Source organism: Trachurus trachurus (assembly GCF_905171665.1).
Source record: "Trachurus trachurus genome assembly, chromosome: 6".
NCBI lineage: Eukaryota > Metazoa > Chordata > Actinopteri > Carangiformes > Carangidae > Trachurus > Trachurus trachurus.
The window spans coordinates 30,315,164-30,332,947 of record NC_139897.1 but is presented as its reverse complement, the minus strand read 5'-3'; the positions used below and the strand labels follow the sequence as shown (position 1 = coordinate 30,332,947).

General features: G+C 42.2%; 2 protein-coding genes across 2 annotated transcripts in view; both read left to right on the top strand.

Annotated features, from left to right (window-relative positions):
• LOC310987927 (protein NLRC3-like) overlaps positions 1 to 17,784 on the top strand; it is a gene marked incomplete at both ends in the record, with an annotated part of 313,828 nt that overhangs the window by 13,958 nt on the left and 282,086 nt on the right. The gene's annotated exons all lie outside the window — the stretch shown is intronic.
• Positions 800 to 9,645, top strand: LOC310987597 (cytosolic 5'-nucleotidase 1A-like). The gene is made up of 6 exons (XM_083973926.1): positions 800 to 926; positions 2,051 to 2,161; positions 6,452 to 6,590; positions 6,703 to 6,825; positions 7,866 to 7,996; positions 8,678 to 9,645. The coding sequence occupies exons 1-6, from the start codon at positions 891 to 893 to the stop codon at positions 8,915 to 8,917; spliced, it is 780 nt and encodes a 259-aa protein (XP_083830052.1). The 5' UTR covers positions 800 to 890; the 3' UTR covers positions 8,918 to 9,645.

The window sequence follows — 17,784 nt, the reverse complement described above, 5'->3', positions numbered from 1 at the left end:
TCAGTGAAAACGATGATGAGTGATGCATAGTGGAGAACCATTTACTTGACTGTTTATCTGGCATGGGAAAGAGAAGAGTGGTCACATCAAGAAGAGTTCTATTGTGATGTTTGATCCAAATAAACCTTGGTTAAACACAAAACAACCTCTGTCTAGACACCTTATTTGGTATCTCCAATATTGGCCTCTCGTAAAAGGTAAAAGGGTTAGGTTTGCTTACTAGCATGGCACCAACATGTGATCACTTTATGAATAGTTTTATTATGATCTCTGACCCTCAAAACAAGGGTGTAGACACCTTATTTGTTCAGATATCTGCAATATTGGCTGAGATATAGTGAAATTAGGTTTTTTCGATAATGGCGGCACTAATTTGCATAAAAATGATACATGGGACATTCTGACAACTTTTTAACATAGCTCATCATTTTCTACACATTTTTTCCAATCTAGAAACACTGTTTAGAATATATTTCCAGGGGATACATGATACCCCCCTCTTCCTACTAGACTAAATACAGAACATCTTGAAAAATTTTTGAATTTTTGCGTGGCCAACATCTTTTTCCCAAAAAGTGACCCTTAGAGAGTATCTGTGCCAAATTTCATGCTTTTATACCAAAGTGAACGATTCTCTTGAAATATGCAATTAATCTGCTGCACTATTCCGAGTTGTCCTGAACGCAGCATTAAAGCGGTAGGCTACGTCACACACACGTCAGAAAAGCGGAAGTGAACTAAAGAGTTGAGTGTTTCTGGGGGAACTTTGACAGACAGTTGCTGCTGCTGTTGTTGTTGTTGTTGCTGTGGTGACGGGGTCGTTGTGTCCGTGAACAGGTAAAGATAAAGAAACTTTAACCTGTCGAGGCCGTGAAGGCGCCGCAGCTGACATGGTTTCCACGGTGCAGAACACGGACGTGAAGCAGGTAAGTTAAGAGAGACTCACCTGGGGCCGAGGCAGGTTATTATGGGCTGTCTCACACACCCACAAACACAACTAGAGATCTGAATTTCACACATCTGCAGAAGAACTCCGACAGAAACCAGAGGAGTGAGGCTGTTTATCAGAGTTGTGCACCAGACTCCGTTTAAATAATCATTATTTTAAGTATAATAATGTTTCTTTTTGAAGCAAACATCAATTAAAGCTCATAGTTTGAGACGTGAGTGACTTATGTTCAATTCGGCACAGAAATAAAATCCATGCAGCCACACGTTGCACTAAAATCCAAACTGATTCATCTTGCACACGTTCCATCAGAGCGGGAGAGATTAGAAAGTGATTAAAATATTAAAATATAAATGCATAGATTATATAATGTACGCCGATTTGACGAGCGGGACCTAATTATTTCTAAACACCCATAATCATTTATTTACCTGTGATACTTCTGTCGCAGATTAGTGACGTAAATGTGAACTTGCACGTTTTCTAGTGGAGATCCGGATCGATGAATAAGAGGCTGAAATTCAGGTCAGTTTCTGCAAAGACTGAGAGAAAACGAAGCAGAATTATATTTTAAGATCTTTATGATTTAGAAAACAGAAGTTAAAATGTTTTATAATGATGTCTAAAAGGTCCGTTTGCTTTTCTGCCCCCTTTCATTCAGAAGTTGCATTATTTTTTTTGTGTCAAACCAAATAGAAGGTCTCTGGTTAAACTCTTTATTTTATTTCTTCAATGAATGAAACAAATAAATAAACAAAAAAATCCATGTCCATGCTAGTTCTGTATTTCCAATTTCTGGTACTTTATACTCTACTACAATTAAACCTAAAAGTCTTGACTTCACCACATTTATCTGATAATATAAAACAAAAATATTATCAGCACATAAGAAACTTGTTTTTATCGACACACAATAATAAAAAAAAACATATAAACATATTTGATGTGTTTTTGTAGGTCAAGACAAGATGAAACTGTACTGATGCTCATTTCACCTTCACTGTCACATTATGGAATGACTCAATAATCAATATCCAATAATATGATTCACATTTCCTATCACTATACGTATATAACTCATGTCCTGTGTTTCTTCTGCAGAAAGATGCTGATCGTGCGGTGGTCGTTGCCGTGACGTCTCGGTCGGTGTTGGAAGGTGGAGCCGATGGTGAAGAGGCGTACGAAGAGGGCGTGGCCTTCCCGCTGCTGCAGGTGTGTGGAGGAGTTAATGTGTTTATTTCATCATCGATCTCACTGCTGTTCAACTATTTAATACAACAGCATCTATGAACTGTCAGATTTTCACTCAGCTGTAGTGAAACTGAACTCGTTGCACAATGAAAACTGTCTCTTTTTTCAGCAATATGATTAGGCGGGTACATATATGAAAAAAAACCACCTAACCCTAAAAAAATTCTAACAAAAGGTTTCTCAGCTGTTTTTTATAGTATTAGATGTCCTTAATAACATACTAAAAGTTTACCAAAATTTGACCACTAGAAAGGTGTTATTTTCAAGATGGCGTCCAAGATGGATAGGAAGCCTGAGGAGACACCACAGGTGAATAGGGTAAAATTTTTAACTAACAGATATCACCATGAAACTTCCCAAGTTTATCACTTACATTAAGACAAATATTTTTTGTATTACAAGTTTTGTCAAATCGTATGTTTAAATATGTAAATTAGGCAATATCTCATTAAATATGTGCTAATTTGCATATCCGAAATCTGAACAATGGATAAAAGCCACTTTCAAAATTCTTGTTTTATTTTGTTGACATACTAGAGTCAGAAGTTTTTACAGAGGGGATTTTGGATATCTCTCTTTATCACTCTGTAAATGAGAAAATACTATAGCCCTAAAATCTATCCCTCTAGCCCTCTATCTATCTATCTATCTATCTATCTATCTATCTATCTATCTATCTATCTATCTATCTATCTATCTATCTATCTATCTATCGTTCTATCTATCGTTCTATCTATCGTTCTATCTATCTATCTATCTATCGTTCTATCTATCTATCTATCTATCTATCTATCTATCTATCTATCTATCTATCTATCTATCGTTCTATCTATCTATTGTTCTATCTATCTATCTATCTATCTATCTATCTATCTATCTATCTATCTATCTATCGTTCTATCTATCTATCTATCTATCTATCTATCTATCGTTCTATCTATCTATCTATCTATTGTTCTATCTATCTATCGTTCTGTCTATCTATCTATCTATCGTTCTATCTATCTATCTATCTATCTATCTATCTATCTATCTATCTATCTATCTATCGTTCTATCAATCATTCTATCTATCTATCTGTCTATCTATCTATCTATCGTTCTATCGTTCTATCGTCCTATCGTTCTATCTATCTGTCTATCTATCTATCTATCTGTCTATCTATCTATCTATCTATCTATCTATCTATCTATCTATCTATCTATCTATCTATCTATCGTTCTATCGTTCTATCTGTGTGTGTGTGTGTGTGTGTGTGTGTGTGTGTGTGTGTGTGTGTGTGTGTGTGTGTGTGTGTGTGTGTGTGTGTGTGTGTGTGTGTGTGTGTGTGTGTTCACATGAAGCTGGCTCTAGAATCTGTGTGTGTGTGTGTGACTGACTTGTCACATAGGTAGTTAGTAGCTGCATCCTGTGTCAGTCTGATTTAGCTGTGTCTGTGTTTATAAACATTTAAACGAGCGCCAGGTGGATTGTTTATGAAGTTAACGAGCTCTGGCCTGAGGATCAAAGAGGTTACCACGGCGATAGGGGCCCCCGCAGGCTGAGACAGACAGAAACGTGGAGAAAAAGAGCCATTTTCTGCATCTAAACTGGTCTCACAATTAGGCTTAGCATGACAAAACGGTAACTCCTATCAGAGCAAAACACAGATCAACGTTGCTCTAAGGACTTACTGAAAATTTGCCCGGGCACTGGTCCCAATAACCAAGTAGCCTCCACTTCTCTTTCTATACAGATAAGAGAGAGTTTTCACTAGAGACGGAGAAACTGCAGCGTCATACAGACCGTGTACTGGTGACGCCTCAGTTTGTCCATAATGATGAATATTATTATTGGTTTGTGAGCTGTGGTATCAAGATATGAACTTTGTTGACAAGAATAGATGATCAATTTTATCTCCAGAATATTTGTATCCACTAATTTTATTCTAGAAATGTTACAACTATAAATATTACAATTTTTTTTCCCCTAAAAAAAGTATTTCAATAAAAGAAAAAAACTCTTTAAAATACACAGTACAACACCTTATTCCTGAAACACTACGACTTTGTCCTTGAATTACAGCCGCGTTATTTCTGTAATTCTGTGATTTTATTCATTCATTTCTTTTGTTTATCCTTTAATTATGAATTTATTCTTGTGACTTTATTCAGGAAATGTTACGAGTCCAGAAATACAACTTTATTCCTCAGATATTTTAACTTCCTCCTTTTAAATTGTATTTTTTCAGCATAAAATGCTACGACTTTATTCTCAAAGTACAACTACATTATCTCAAAATATTAAAGTTATTCTGGGAATGTTACAGTTTTATTAATGAAATACCACAGTATTTATTACACATGATGTATTTTAACCCTCCTGTTGTCTTTCTGCTTTCAAACTGAACCAATCTGTTCCCTCCCTCCATCTTTCTTTCCTTCCTTCTTTCCACAATCCTTTTTCCTTTCCTTTTTTCCGTCCTTCCTTCCTTCCTTCCTTCTTTCCCTTCATCCATCCATCTCCTCCCTTCTTTGACCTAATCTGTTCCCTCCCTCCATCTTTCTTTCCTTCCTTTTCCCCTTCCCTTTTCCTTCCCTCCTTCCTTCTTTCCCTTCGTCCTCATTTCTTCCTTCCTTTTTGACCCAATCTGTTCCCTCCCTCCATCTTTTTTACCTTCCCTTTTCCTTCCCTCCTTCCTTCCTTCCTTCCTTCCTTCCCTTCGTCCTTACTTCTTCCTTCCTTTTTGACCCAATTGACCCAATCTGTTCCCTTCCTCCATCTATCTTTCTTTAATTTTTCCATCCTTCCTTCCTCCCTTCTTTCCCTTCATCCATCCATCTCCTCCCTTCTTTGACCTAATCTGTTCCCTCCCTCCATCTTTTTTTCCTTCCTTCCTTTTTCCCTTCCCTTTTCCTTCCTTCCTTCCTTCCTTCCTTCCTTCCTTCCTTCCTTCCTTCCTTCCTTCCTTCCTTCCTTCCTTCCTTCCTTCCTTCCTTCTTTCCCTTCGTCCTCATTTCTTCCTTCCTTTTTGACCCAATTGACCTAATCTGTTCCCTTCCTCCATCTATCTTTCTTTCATTTTTCCGTCCTTCCTTCCTCCCTTCTTTCCCTTCATCCATCCATCTCCTCCCTTCTTTGACCTAATCTGTTCCCTCCCTCCATCTTTTTTCCTTCCTTCCCTTTTCCTTCCCTCCTTCCTTCCTTCTTTCCCTTCGTCCTCATTTCTTCCTTCCTTTTTGACCCAATTGACCCAATCTGTTCCCGTCCTCCATCTATCTTTCTTTCATTTTTCCTTTCCTTTTTTCCATCCTTCCTTCCTCCCTTCTTTCCCTTCACCCATCTATCTCCTCCCTTCTTTGACCTAATCTGTTCCCTCCCTCCATCTTTTTTCCTTCGTTCCTTTTTCCCTTCCCTTTTCCTTCCCTCCTTCCTTCCTTCCTTCTTTCCCTTCGTCCTCATTTCTTCCTTTCTTTTTGACCCAATTGACCCAATCTGTTCCCTTCTTCCATCTATCTTTCTTTCATTTTTCCCTTCCTTCTTTCCTCCCTTCTTTCCCTTCATCCATCCATCTCCTCCCTTCTTTGATCTAATCTGTTCCCTCCCTCCATCTTTTTTTCCTTCCTTCCTTTTTCCTTCCTTCCTTCCTTCCTTCCTTCCTTCCTTCCTTCCTTCCCTTCGTCCTCATTTCTTCTTTCCTTTTTGACCCAATTGACCCAATCTGTTCCCTCCCTCCATCTTTTTTTCCTTCCTTCCTTTTCCCTTCCTCCTCATTTCTTCCTTCCTTTTTCCCTTCCCTTTTCCTTCCTTCCTTCCTTCCTTCCTTCCTTCCTTCCTTCCTTCCTTCCTTCCTTCCTTCCTTCCTTCCTTCCTTCCCTTCGTCCTTACTTCTTCTTTCCTTTTTGACCCAATTGACCTAATCTGTTCCCTCCCTCCATCTTTCTTTCCTTCCTTTTCCCCTTCCTTCTCTCTTCCCTTCCTTCTTTCCTCCCATCTTTCCCTTCGTCCTTCCTTCCTTGACCCAGTAGGACAACAGGAGGTTATAAGCACCACCACATTGTAACAATCACAGTTGAATAAATAACGAGTCAATAAATAGATAAATAACCAAAATTCCTCAGTATCTGAAGTTGATCTCACCGAATCTCACCTAAATTTCACCAAATGTGAATTAATCCGCCACAGAAAATAGTCCCCGACAACAGAGGGAACAATGTGTGAGCTGTTGTTTTGAAGACGACACATGAAGGGCTGGACTTTGTTTCCCATCAGGCTCTGCAGAGAGTGAATCAGCGTCTGCTGGAGGCGAATCCCACGGAGACGCTGCTGTTTGACGTCGTCATGGTGACCACTGATGCGCAGCAGCAGCAGCAGCAGAGCTCCCGCATCATCAGCAGCACCAGACGCTACGGTAATTTATCTTTTTAAGAGTTTATCCGATCAGTGACGGGTCAGTGTTCACTTCCTGTTGTGACATCATCATCGTCGTCGTCATCGTCATGGTCACCGTCGCTCTGCTGCAGGTCTGGACGTCGGCAGCTTCTGTTTCTCGGCTGAGGAGGATTTCACCGACTGTTTGCTGGACAACAACGTGCAGCTGTTCCTGACGACGGACAGAGACGAGGCGTCGCAGGCGTCGCAGAAAGGTGAGGAGGCTTCGTCTCTTCTTCACCACCACCACGACGTCACCACGACGACGCCACGTTTTCACAGCAGGATGATTAAAACTTAAAATATGATGAAGTTCCCCTCCATTGCTAACATATTGGTAATGGATTGATCGTGTATAGGGCTGCAACTCATGATTATTTTTGTCATTGATTAATCTGTTGATTCTTTTAAACGATTAATCGATTAGTTGTTTGGTCAATAAAATGTTAAAAAATGCCAAATCAGTGTTTCCCAAACCACAAGACGACGTCCTCAAATGTCTTGTTTTCTTCACAAACCGAAGAGAGACTCAGTTTATTGTTTGTTATTGTCATAAAGGAACAAATGAACCAGAAATATTCAATTTAAGAAGCTGAAATCAAAGAATTTGGACTTTTTTTTCTCTTAAAGGAACAGTTCAACATTTTGGCAAATTGGCCCATTGCCATAATCCCCTATTAGCAGTAGGTTTTTTTTTACCTTTAATTGTCAGTGCGGAGTTGTTTTCGAGGCAAATGCAAAACCGTGGATGCACGTTGCCTTCAGGGACAGTTTTTCATCAAGCAGTCTCTGCATTTACCTCTAACAACTCTGTCTCATAACGTCTGTTATTATCTCATAGCGTGGTGAATGTGCAGGTCACAACTTGTCCACCAGAGCGTTGTGGAGTTGTTGGATTGTGTATTTGATGAGTTTGATGAGGGAAACCAAGAAATCCCATGAGCCTCCGTAGCGTAGCTCTGAGCAGCTCGCGGCTCTGCTCCGCTGTTCTAAAAAATAGCTTGCACCGATAATTAAAGGTAACGAACCTACTATGACTATAGGGATTATGGCAATAGGCCAATTTGCCAAAATGTTTAACTATCCCTTTAAAAAAATTACCCATCCGATTATTCGACATCAAAATAGTTGATGATTAATTTAATAATAAATTATTGTTTAATTAGTTGATTCATTGTTGCAGCTCTAATCATGTATTGATGGTGTATTGGTGAGTGTGGTGTCAGAAGGTGAATCCTCCTTGTCCTCGGTCCAGGCGTCCTCTCGGCGCTGTTGGACCAGCAGACGGCTTCCTGTTCGTCTGAGCAGCTCAGAGTTTTATTCTGTGGCGACGCCGTCGTCCAGCCCGACGTCAGCCCGGCGTCGGCGTGTCAACGGGCCGCTCAGGTAGCTACTCGCCGCCGCCGCCACCAGCTGCCTCTTTCATCAGCACCGACATGTTTGTAAAACTCAAGTAAATATAAATTCTCAGCGCATGTTTGAGTAGCCACCTGATGCTGTCTGTGGAAAGAAATGTACACTTGAAGCAAGTCAAGAGTTGATATTCCTGTGTTTATGACACAAACGGTAGCTTTCCCACTGCACCTGAACACACCGAGCGCATCAACTTGGGTCTCGCGCGAGACTCCGGGAGACTTTGAATTAGATCTAGTTTTACAAACATGTCGGCTTGCTTGAAGTAAATAAACTTCTCGGTGCATGTTTGAGTCGCCATCTGACGCTGTCTGTGGAAAAAAAATTGCGGCTTTGAGGGATGTAAACAGCCTAAACAGCAGAACTTGCATCCGCAAAACTGCAAATCTTCACATTCCTTCTTTTAGACCTAAAACGTTAGGAACATACACCCCCGAGTTGAATTCACCTGGAATTGTCCTTTAAAAGGGTTTTCCATGGAGTTTTTCCTCAGTGGATGTGAGGGTCAAAGGGCAGAGGATGTTGTTATGATGGGATGTGAAGCCCTTTGAGACAAATTGTTTGTAAAAACGGGCGATACAAATAAAACGGCCTTGTCTGGTCGTCCTCTGCTCTGACCTGGAGGTTGCGTTCACTGTCTCTCTCCTTTTGCAGAGTTTGTCGGCTCGGCTCGGTGAGATGCGGCGGAGGTTCGGCATGGTCGACAGCCCGCTCAGCTTCGTCATGGTGACGGCGCGCGGCGGCAGAGAGAGCTGCTGCGCCGCGCTGAGGACGCTGCGGTCTCGGGGCGTCGGGCCGGACGAGGCGTACTGTCTGGCCGGGGCCCCGAGGGGCCCCATGCTGTCGCTGGTCAGACCTCATTTCCTGCTCAGCGACGGCAGCCTGGAGGAGTGATGACATCACAACGTCGCATGACCTCACAAAGAAACGTTCACTGTGTCTTTAAGAGAAAGTTCAGATCGTCAGTCTGACTGAAGGTCAAAGGTTCAACCTCAGAGTTTCTGTTTATTGTTCATGATGAGGTCACTGATCGATGACCTCACGTCTGAACTCAATGCTGTTTGACTCTGATTCACTTTCACTGTTCGTCTATTGATTGGTGATTGGGCTATTGATGAGTTCAGGTCTGATCAGGTTATGATCGGTGTTTGGTTTAAGAGAGAATTAACTCTGAACTCAGAAGATTTTAGGTTAAAGGAATAGTATCATTTTTTAAAGTGGGGTTGTATGATCTACAAATAGCCCCTAAGTACTTTAATTGCAGTAGAAGACTCTCTGCACTCCTCCCGTTAGCAACGCCAGCCCATAGCCCTGCCCAGAGATTTACAACATACAAGAAACGGCATATTTTCGCGGCCTAAAAGAGGTTTTACCTGAAAAAAAAATACACAGTTGCGTTGTTCGCTATAATATTTTTTTCCAGCCCCTCAAAGTGCAGGAAAAACACAGTTTTTATTTGGACCTAACCAACTGCTGATCGGCGGGCTCTAACCCTGGGCGGAGAGGGATATGTGAGTTGGTTAGGTCCAAATAAGAACTGTGTTTTTCCTGCATTTTGAAGGGCTGGAAAAAATTATATTATAGCTAACGATGAAACTGTGTATTTTTTTTCAGGGAAAACCTCTTTTAGGCCGCGAAAATAGGCCGTTTCTTTGTGTCTGTTCACAACACTGTATGTTGTAAATCTCTGGGCAGGGCTATTATGGGCTGGCGTTGCTAACGGGAGGAGTGTAGAGAGTCTTCTACTACAATTAAAGTACTTAGGGGCTATTTGTAGATCATACAACCCCACTTTTAAAAAATACTACTATCCCTTTAAAACTTTAGGAAAATAAAACAATTGATTATTATCATCAACGTTTTAGTGTGAAGGTCCTCACACACAGTTGGTTAAACCCAAACTGTTTCATTTGTTTCTGTTGTTTGTTGCAGAGAGATTAGAGATTATGTATTTTATACATGAATAAAATATTAAAAACAGCATTTATGTCTGTTGGTGTGGTGTCTTGTTTTGACCAGCGGGGGGCATCATAGGCGTAATTTTGGATTAAACATTGAGGGGGTTAAGATCTCTGCCTATTCCATGATGAGAAAAACTGTACCGTTCAAAGTTATTAATTTTCTCACTTTGTTTTACAGTGATGCATTTTATGTGATGAAGTTGATGATACAATATATAATTATGTTTCTACACAGGTGAGGTTTTTGAGATGCCATGAAAATGGTACCTGACGAGGGAGATGGCACGCCACCCATGACCCTGATCTCTGCTTTGGCCCAAGGAGCTGGATCAAGATCAAGATCACCTTTTATGGAAGAGCCCATCCATTCTCCATTACTGAGTGTCACACTCCGGTGTGATGGTAGTATCACAACGATCTTTTCAACTTGACTCTTCTAACTTAGAAAGTACATTTTGTCAGATGAAACTGACTTGACTGACTATTTTAGACTTAGAAGGACCAGACAGATGGATCAAAACTAAATTAAACAGTTTATAACAGAAGGAACAAAACTGAACTTTAATGTAAATAACAAAAGCCAGTAGAAATCTGTTATTTTATGATGTCAGGGTCGGGGACACTTCAGTTAGTTTTGTCTTTGTATTACTGTACTTTCAGATGATGTTATCTCGTGAAACAAACTGTGTTCTTACTTACTGGTTCTACTTAGACAGTAGTTACAGCTGTAGTAGAAGGTACTGGGTACCTCCAGGACAACTAGAGTGTAGTTGCAGGACAATTACAGTGTATTTGCACACTAAGGAGGGAATAACAAAGAACACTTTATAATACAGCCCGCTATCTTGTAGTTACTGGGTAACTACGGGACAACTAGAGTGTATTTGTACACTAAGGAGGGAATAACAAAGAATACTTTATAATACAGCCCGCTATCTTGTAGTTACTGGGTAACTACGGGACAACTAGAGTGTATTTGTACACTAAGGAGGGAATAACAAAGAATACTTTATAATACAGCCCGCTATCTTGTAGTTACTGGGTAACTCCAGGACAACTAGAGTGTAGTTGCAGGACAATTACAGTGTATTTGCACACTAAGGAGGGAATAACAAAGAATACTTTATAATACAGCCCGCTATCTTTAGTTACTGGGTAACTACGGGACAACTAGAGTGTAGTTGCAGGACAATTACAGTGTATTTGCACACTAAGGAGGGAATAACAGTGCTCATTTACAGGGAAATTAAGATCTACTTGCATTAAAGTTTATGAATGATCATGGATGTGGATGTGTCATGTGTTTTCTGTTTAATAAATAATAAAAACATTTTCTATCTCTGAATGATTCATTATTGTGGATGTATTACTGTAGGCTATAGTTTGTGTTTTGCCCTTGGATGACAGAACTAGACTTTCATAGATGTGCATTTTAGAGAGGTAAGTTTGCTACCAGCGAGCCTGTTATTGACCAATTTCCATGCTCTATACCAATTTCTCAGTATTCCAAACCATACAATTAATTAATAATAAATCTCTGGAATAGAGGTGACATTTTCCTGCTGACAATAAAAAAAATGGATTGTAACAATTGTGCTCATTGTAGTAGACTTTTTAATTTCTAATATTGGTTAAAATCATTGGTGGGAAATGACCAGGAGTTACACTGTAAGTCCGGGCAAAGTAGCACGTAATTGTACGGGAGTTACGCTCTAAGACACAGCCTAGTTATACTGTAAAATGCAGGGAAATAGTGGCGGGGTGAGCGAGAGTTACTGTGTAATTTGGTGTAAAGTAGGACAGGAGTTACGTGCTAAGACGCAGCCTAGTTATACTGTAAAACCGTGAGGGAAGTGAGCGAGAGTTACTCTTTACTTGTGTGGAAGTTGGTGTAAAGCAGAATGTAAGTTAACCGGAGTTACGCGCTAAGACGCAGCCTAGTTACACTGTAAATGCACGGGGGAAACAAGGGGGGAAGTAAGCCACAGTTACTCAGTACTTGTGTGAAATAAGGGGCAACCTATGCGGAAAGAGAGCGGTAGGTACGCTCTAAGTCGCGGGCTGTATTATGTAGTGTTACCAAAAAAACTTATCAGTGCATGTTTGAGTCGCCACCTGATGCTGTCTGTGGAAAAAAATTGAGTTGATATTCCTGTGTTTATGACACAAACGGTAGCTTTCCCACTGCACCTGAACACACCGAGCGCGGCAACTCGGGTCTCGCGCGAGACTCCGGGAGACTTTGAATTAGATCTAGTTTTACAAACATGTCGGCTTGCTTGAAGTAATAAACTTCCCGGTGCATGTTTGAGTAGCCATCTGACGCTGTCTGTGGAAAAAAATTGCGGCTTTGAGGGATGTAAACAGCCTAAGCAGCAGAACTTGCATCCGCTCCCATTCATCGCTGCCGTGGCGATGCGGGCACAGACACAACTACCACAAAACAGGAGCAATTAAACTGCAAATCTTCACATTCCTTCTTTTAGACCTAAAATGATAGGAACATACACCCACGAGTTGAATTTACCTGGAATTGTCCTTTAAAAGGGGTTTCCATGGAGTTTTTCCTCAGTGGATGTGAGCAGGGCTTAATTTGTGCCGGATCCTGCCGGAACAAGATCCGGCACCTCGCCGAGTGGATCCGGGACCTCCTCTGTCAATCAAATAGGCCTACGTGCAGTGGCGGCCTTAGACATCTGGGGGCCCGTTTCAATATTTCATATGAGGCCCTACCCTGTTAAACAAAATTATTTGCCAGCTATGTGCCCATGTGTCGCTGATGCTTTAAACCCTGAAAGGACGCAGTAACGCACTATCCATGCATCCCAGGTACGCACAACACATTAAGTGTTAAAATCACTATCAGGGCAAGAAACCAGGACTTCGCAGAAAAAACGAGGACTGAAGTTGGTTTTCATCAAAAAGCAAAATCATTATGTAGCCTACATTTTCAGACAAACTACAGGCTTTAACAATATTCTGAATTTAAATTGGCAACAAAAGTAATGAGAGCAAAGTGCTCCGCGTTATTTCAGCACCACGGACAAGGAAAGGACGAGACATGCGGACAGACAGACGTCTACAGGTGCTGATCCTGCCGGTGCTGGAGCAGCAGACAGACAGCTGTCTCCTCCATTAGTAAAATCTGTAAATAAGCTGCCAATAATATCACATTTTAGTTGTGCTCTCGCTGTGTTTTATTTCTCTGTTAAGTTAGGACGTACTCATAGATCGCCTGTTTGGAGGCATTTTAACCCGAGGAAAAAAAGGAAAGAGGAGGAAAGTGATTGACAGACGTCAATCATCAGGTTACGCAACTGGGCGCACGTCAGGAGAAAAGCAGGAAAAACAAACACTAAGAGAAAAGGAATAATACTGGGAGAAGGAAAACGAGGGTCTATTGATAGTTTGCGGGCCGTTTTCAAAGGTAAGCCTACGTTGTTATTGATATTTCCTGCCGTATTATTAATTAGGAGCGATTAGTGTGCAAAGAGAGAGGCCACTTTGGCATTTCTTATTACAAGTGTAACAAGGACCTGTCAGACTTAACTTCTGCAATTACTTCTTCCAAGTCAGCCACATGTCTGCTGGATCCAGTCCCGACAAGACTACTTAAGGATGTCTTTCCCTTAATTAACATTTCTTTTCTGAACCAAATCAATCTTTCCTTAGCCACAGGCTACGTGCCACAGGCCTTCAAGGTGGCTGTCATTAACCCTTTACTTAAAAAACCTTCTCTTGACCCAGATGTCCTCGCCAACTATCGGCCTATATCCAACCTTCCTTACATCTCTAAGATCCTTGAGAAGATCGTCCTGGAGCAGCTACATGAACATCTGCACAGCAACGAGCTCTTTGAAGCTTTCCAATCTGGATTCAGAGAACACCATAGCACTGAAACAGCACTTGTCAAAGTCTCTAATGATCTTCTTATAGCTTCAGACAGAGGTCTCGTCTCTGTTCTTGTACTTTTGGACCTCAGTGCTGCATTCGACACCATCGACCACAGCATCCTGCTGCAGAGACTAGATCATGAAATAGGGATTAAAGGGCCCGCCCTGAAATGGTTTAAGTCATACTTATCTGACAGGTTTCAATTTGTTAATGTTAATAACGACCATTCAGAGTATAGCAGAGTTACGCATGGTGTACCGCAGGGTTCAGTCTTAGGGCCAATCCTCTTCATTCTTTACATGCTCCCATTAGGTGGCATCATCCGGAAGCATTCAATCAATTTTCACTGTTATGCGGATGATACGCAACTCTACTTGTCCATGGAGCCAGATGACAGAAGCCGGCTCATCAATCTGCAAGACTGTCTGAAAGACATTAGATCCTGGATGTCCTCTAACTTCTTGCTACTGAATTCAGATAAAACTGAGGTCATTGTGTTTGGACCTAAACATCTCAGGGACACTTTCTCTGATCAGATCGCTACTCTAGATGGCATCACCCTGACCCCGAGTACAACCGCGCGGAACCTTGGAGTCATTTTTGACCAGGACCTTTCCTTCAGCTCCCACATAAAACATGTGACTAGGACCGCCTTCTTCCATCTGCGCAGTATCACTAAGATTAGGAATATTCTCTCCCAGAGTGATGCTGAGAAACTAGTGCATGCATTTATCACTTCTAGGCTAGACTACTGCAACTCTCTCCTGTCAGGATGTCCGAAAAACTCTCTAAAGAGTCTCCAGCTAGTCCAGAATGCCGCAGCGAGAGTTTTGACAGGAGTTAGGAAGAGAGAGCACATCTCTCCCACCTTAGCTTCTCTCCACTGGCTTCCTGTAGGATTTAGAATAGACTTCAAAATCCTTCTGCTGACTTATAAGGCTCTTAATGATAAAGCTCCAACCTATCTGAAAGAACTAATCATTCCTTACTGTCCTACCAGAGCACTCCGCTCCCAGAACGCAGGTCTGTTAGTGACTCCCAGTATCTCTAAAAACAGACTGGGAGGTAGAGCCTTCAGTTACCGGGCTCCTTTACTGTGGAACCAGCTCTCTCCATGGGTCAAAGAGGCAGACACTCTAACTACATTTAAGTCTAGACTTAAGACCTTCCTCTATGACAGGGCTTTTAGTTAGGGCTGGTTCAGGTAGCTCTGAACCATTTTATAGCTACGCTGCTATAGGCTTAGACTGCTGGGGACACATCTGGTTACACAGAGCCCTCTCCTTTCCTCTCCTCTCCCCTCCTCTCCTCTCCTCTCCTCAGTATATTTTTAAACTGTCATTTTCTGTTGTCATTTTCTGTTGCACTTTGTAGTTTGGCCTTGGTGTCTCGCACTCTCTCTCTGTGTTTCCGCAGATCCACCGGAGCTCCATCTCTCTGCACCAGCCGCCGCCTACATCGCCCCCCTCCCACCCCTTCCCCTGCCGTTAGACCGGCCTCCCCTCCCTTCCCATGGACCAGTCTGCCACCCAGTCCTCCCATCGAGCTGACCGGCTCTCCCTGCCCCCCCCCCTCCCCTCACTAGAGACTGCTCTCATCAACCCCTGCTAACATTTCCATATTCCGCACATTCTGTGACAAACTGTAAACTGTTTTCTTGTCTGTAACAACATCTATTGCACGTCTGTCCGTCCTGGGTGAGGGATCCCTCCTCTGTTGCTCACCCTGAGGTTTCTCCTGTTTTTCCCTGTTAAAAGGGTTTCCATGGAGTTTTTCCTCAGTCGATGTGAGGGTCTAAGGACAGAGGATGTTGTTACGATGCCATGTAAAGCCCTTTGAGACAAACTGTTTGTAAAAACGGGCTATACAAATAAAATTGCCTTGCCTTGCCTTGCCTTGCCTAAGTACACCAAAATAAACTATGTATTTACAATGTAAGTACATGTTATTACATAGCCTACGGTTACATAGGTAATAATTAATTAGGTAGATACACAGGAACAAGGACCCCTTAAAATAAAGTGTTACCTTGCATTTTTATAATCTTTGTTCAAGTCTTTATTTTATATACCAAAGGTTTATTGCATTTTTATAATCTTTGTTCACGTCTTTATTCTATATAAGCAACAGTTTATTGCATTTTTATAATCTTTGTTCAATGTAGGTCAGAAGGAGGGTCTATTGCCTTTTGTCTTTATATAAGCACAGTATTGCCTTTTTAGTCTATTGTCTTTTTGTTTTATTCAATAGTTCACACTGAAGATTAAATGCATTTTAACAAAAACATGGTTGCTCATTTCAACTTCTTCAAAAAATAAGTTATTTTTCCTTAAATAGCCTAATAGCCGGTATTCAGTTATCTATACGAACAATTAAAAGCCGGCCGGGTCAAAACAAACAAACAAACAAACAAACAAAACTCTTCCAACTTTGTGGACTGTCTGTGAAGACTGACGGGAGTGAAGCCGACCTCATCTTCTGCCTGCCGGTGGGACAAATTGCACTGTCGGATCTGGGTCTCCGTGTCCGGAACCCGTTCGGGATGACTTGAATGGTGCTGAAGCGCTATGGCGCAACGGACACAGAGACCCAGGTCGGACAGCGCAGCCAGGGGAACAGCACATGAGGAAGATGATGAACTCCGATAAAAGCCATAGCGACGTGAGCTCTTATACCTCTGAATTTCACCGCATCGGGGTCATTTTTCAGGTGTGTTAAAAGTAATTTAAGCGCCGTTACGCACGCCGCACGTGTCGCCTCCTGTGCGCTCCTCCCCTCTGTCCCCCCCCCCCCCCCCCCCCCCTCCGGAACAGCACCCTCTCAGTGTTCCGGGACCTACACATGGACAAATTAAGCACTGGATGTGAGGGTCAAAGGGCAGAGGATGTTGTTATGATGGGATGTGAAGCCCTTTGAGACAAACTGTTTGTAAAAACGGGCGATACAAATAAAACGGCCTTGTCTGGTCGTCCTCTGCTCTGACCTGGAGGTTGCGTTCACTGTCTCTCTCCTTTTGCAGAGTTTGTCGGCTCGGCTCGGTGAGATGCGGCGGAGGTTCGGCATGGTCGACAGCCCGCTCAGCTTCGTCATGGTGACGGCGCGCGGCGGCAGAGAGAGCTGCTGCGCCGCGCTGAGGACGCTGCGGTCTCGGGGCGTCGGGCCGGACGAGGCGTACTGTCTGGCCGGGGCCCCGAGGGGCCCCATGCTGTCGCTGGTCAGACCTCATTTCCTGCTCAGCGACGGCAGCCTGGAGGAGTGATGACATCACAACGTCGCATGACCTCACAAAGAAACGTTCACTGTGTCTTTAAGAGAAAGTTCAGATCGTCAGTCTGACTGAAGGTCAAAGGTTCAACCTCAGAGTTTCTGTTTATTGTTCATGATGAGGTCACTGATCGATGACCTCACGTCTGAACTCAATGCTGTTTGACTCTGATTCACTTTCACTGTTCGTCTATTGATTGGTGATTGGGCTATTGATGAGTTCAGGTCTGATCAGGTTATAAATCGGTGTTTGGTTTAAGAGAGAATTAACTCTGAACTCAGAAGATTTAAGGTTAAAGGGATAGTATCATTTTTTAAAGTGGGGTTGTATGATCTACAAATAGCCCCTAAGTACTTTAACTGCAATAGAAGACTCTCTGCACTCCTCCCGTTAGCAACGCCAGCCCATATAATAGCCCTGCCCAGAGATTTACAACATACAAGAAACGGCCTATTTTCGCGGCCTAAAAGAGGTTTTACCTGAAGAAAAAAAAATACACAGTTCCATTGTACGCTATAATATTTTTCTCCAGCCCTTCAAACTGCAGGAAAAACACAGTTTTTATTTGGACCTTACCAACTGCTGATCGGCGGGCGCTAACCCTGGGCGGAGGGATACGTGAGTTGGTTAGGTCCAAATAA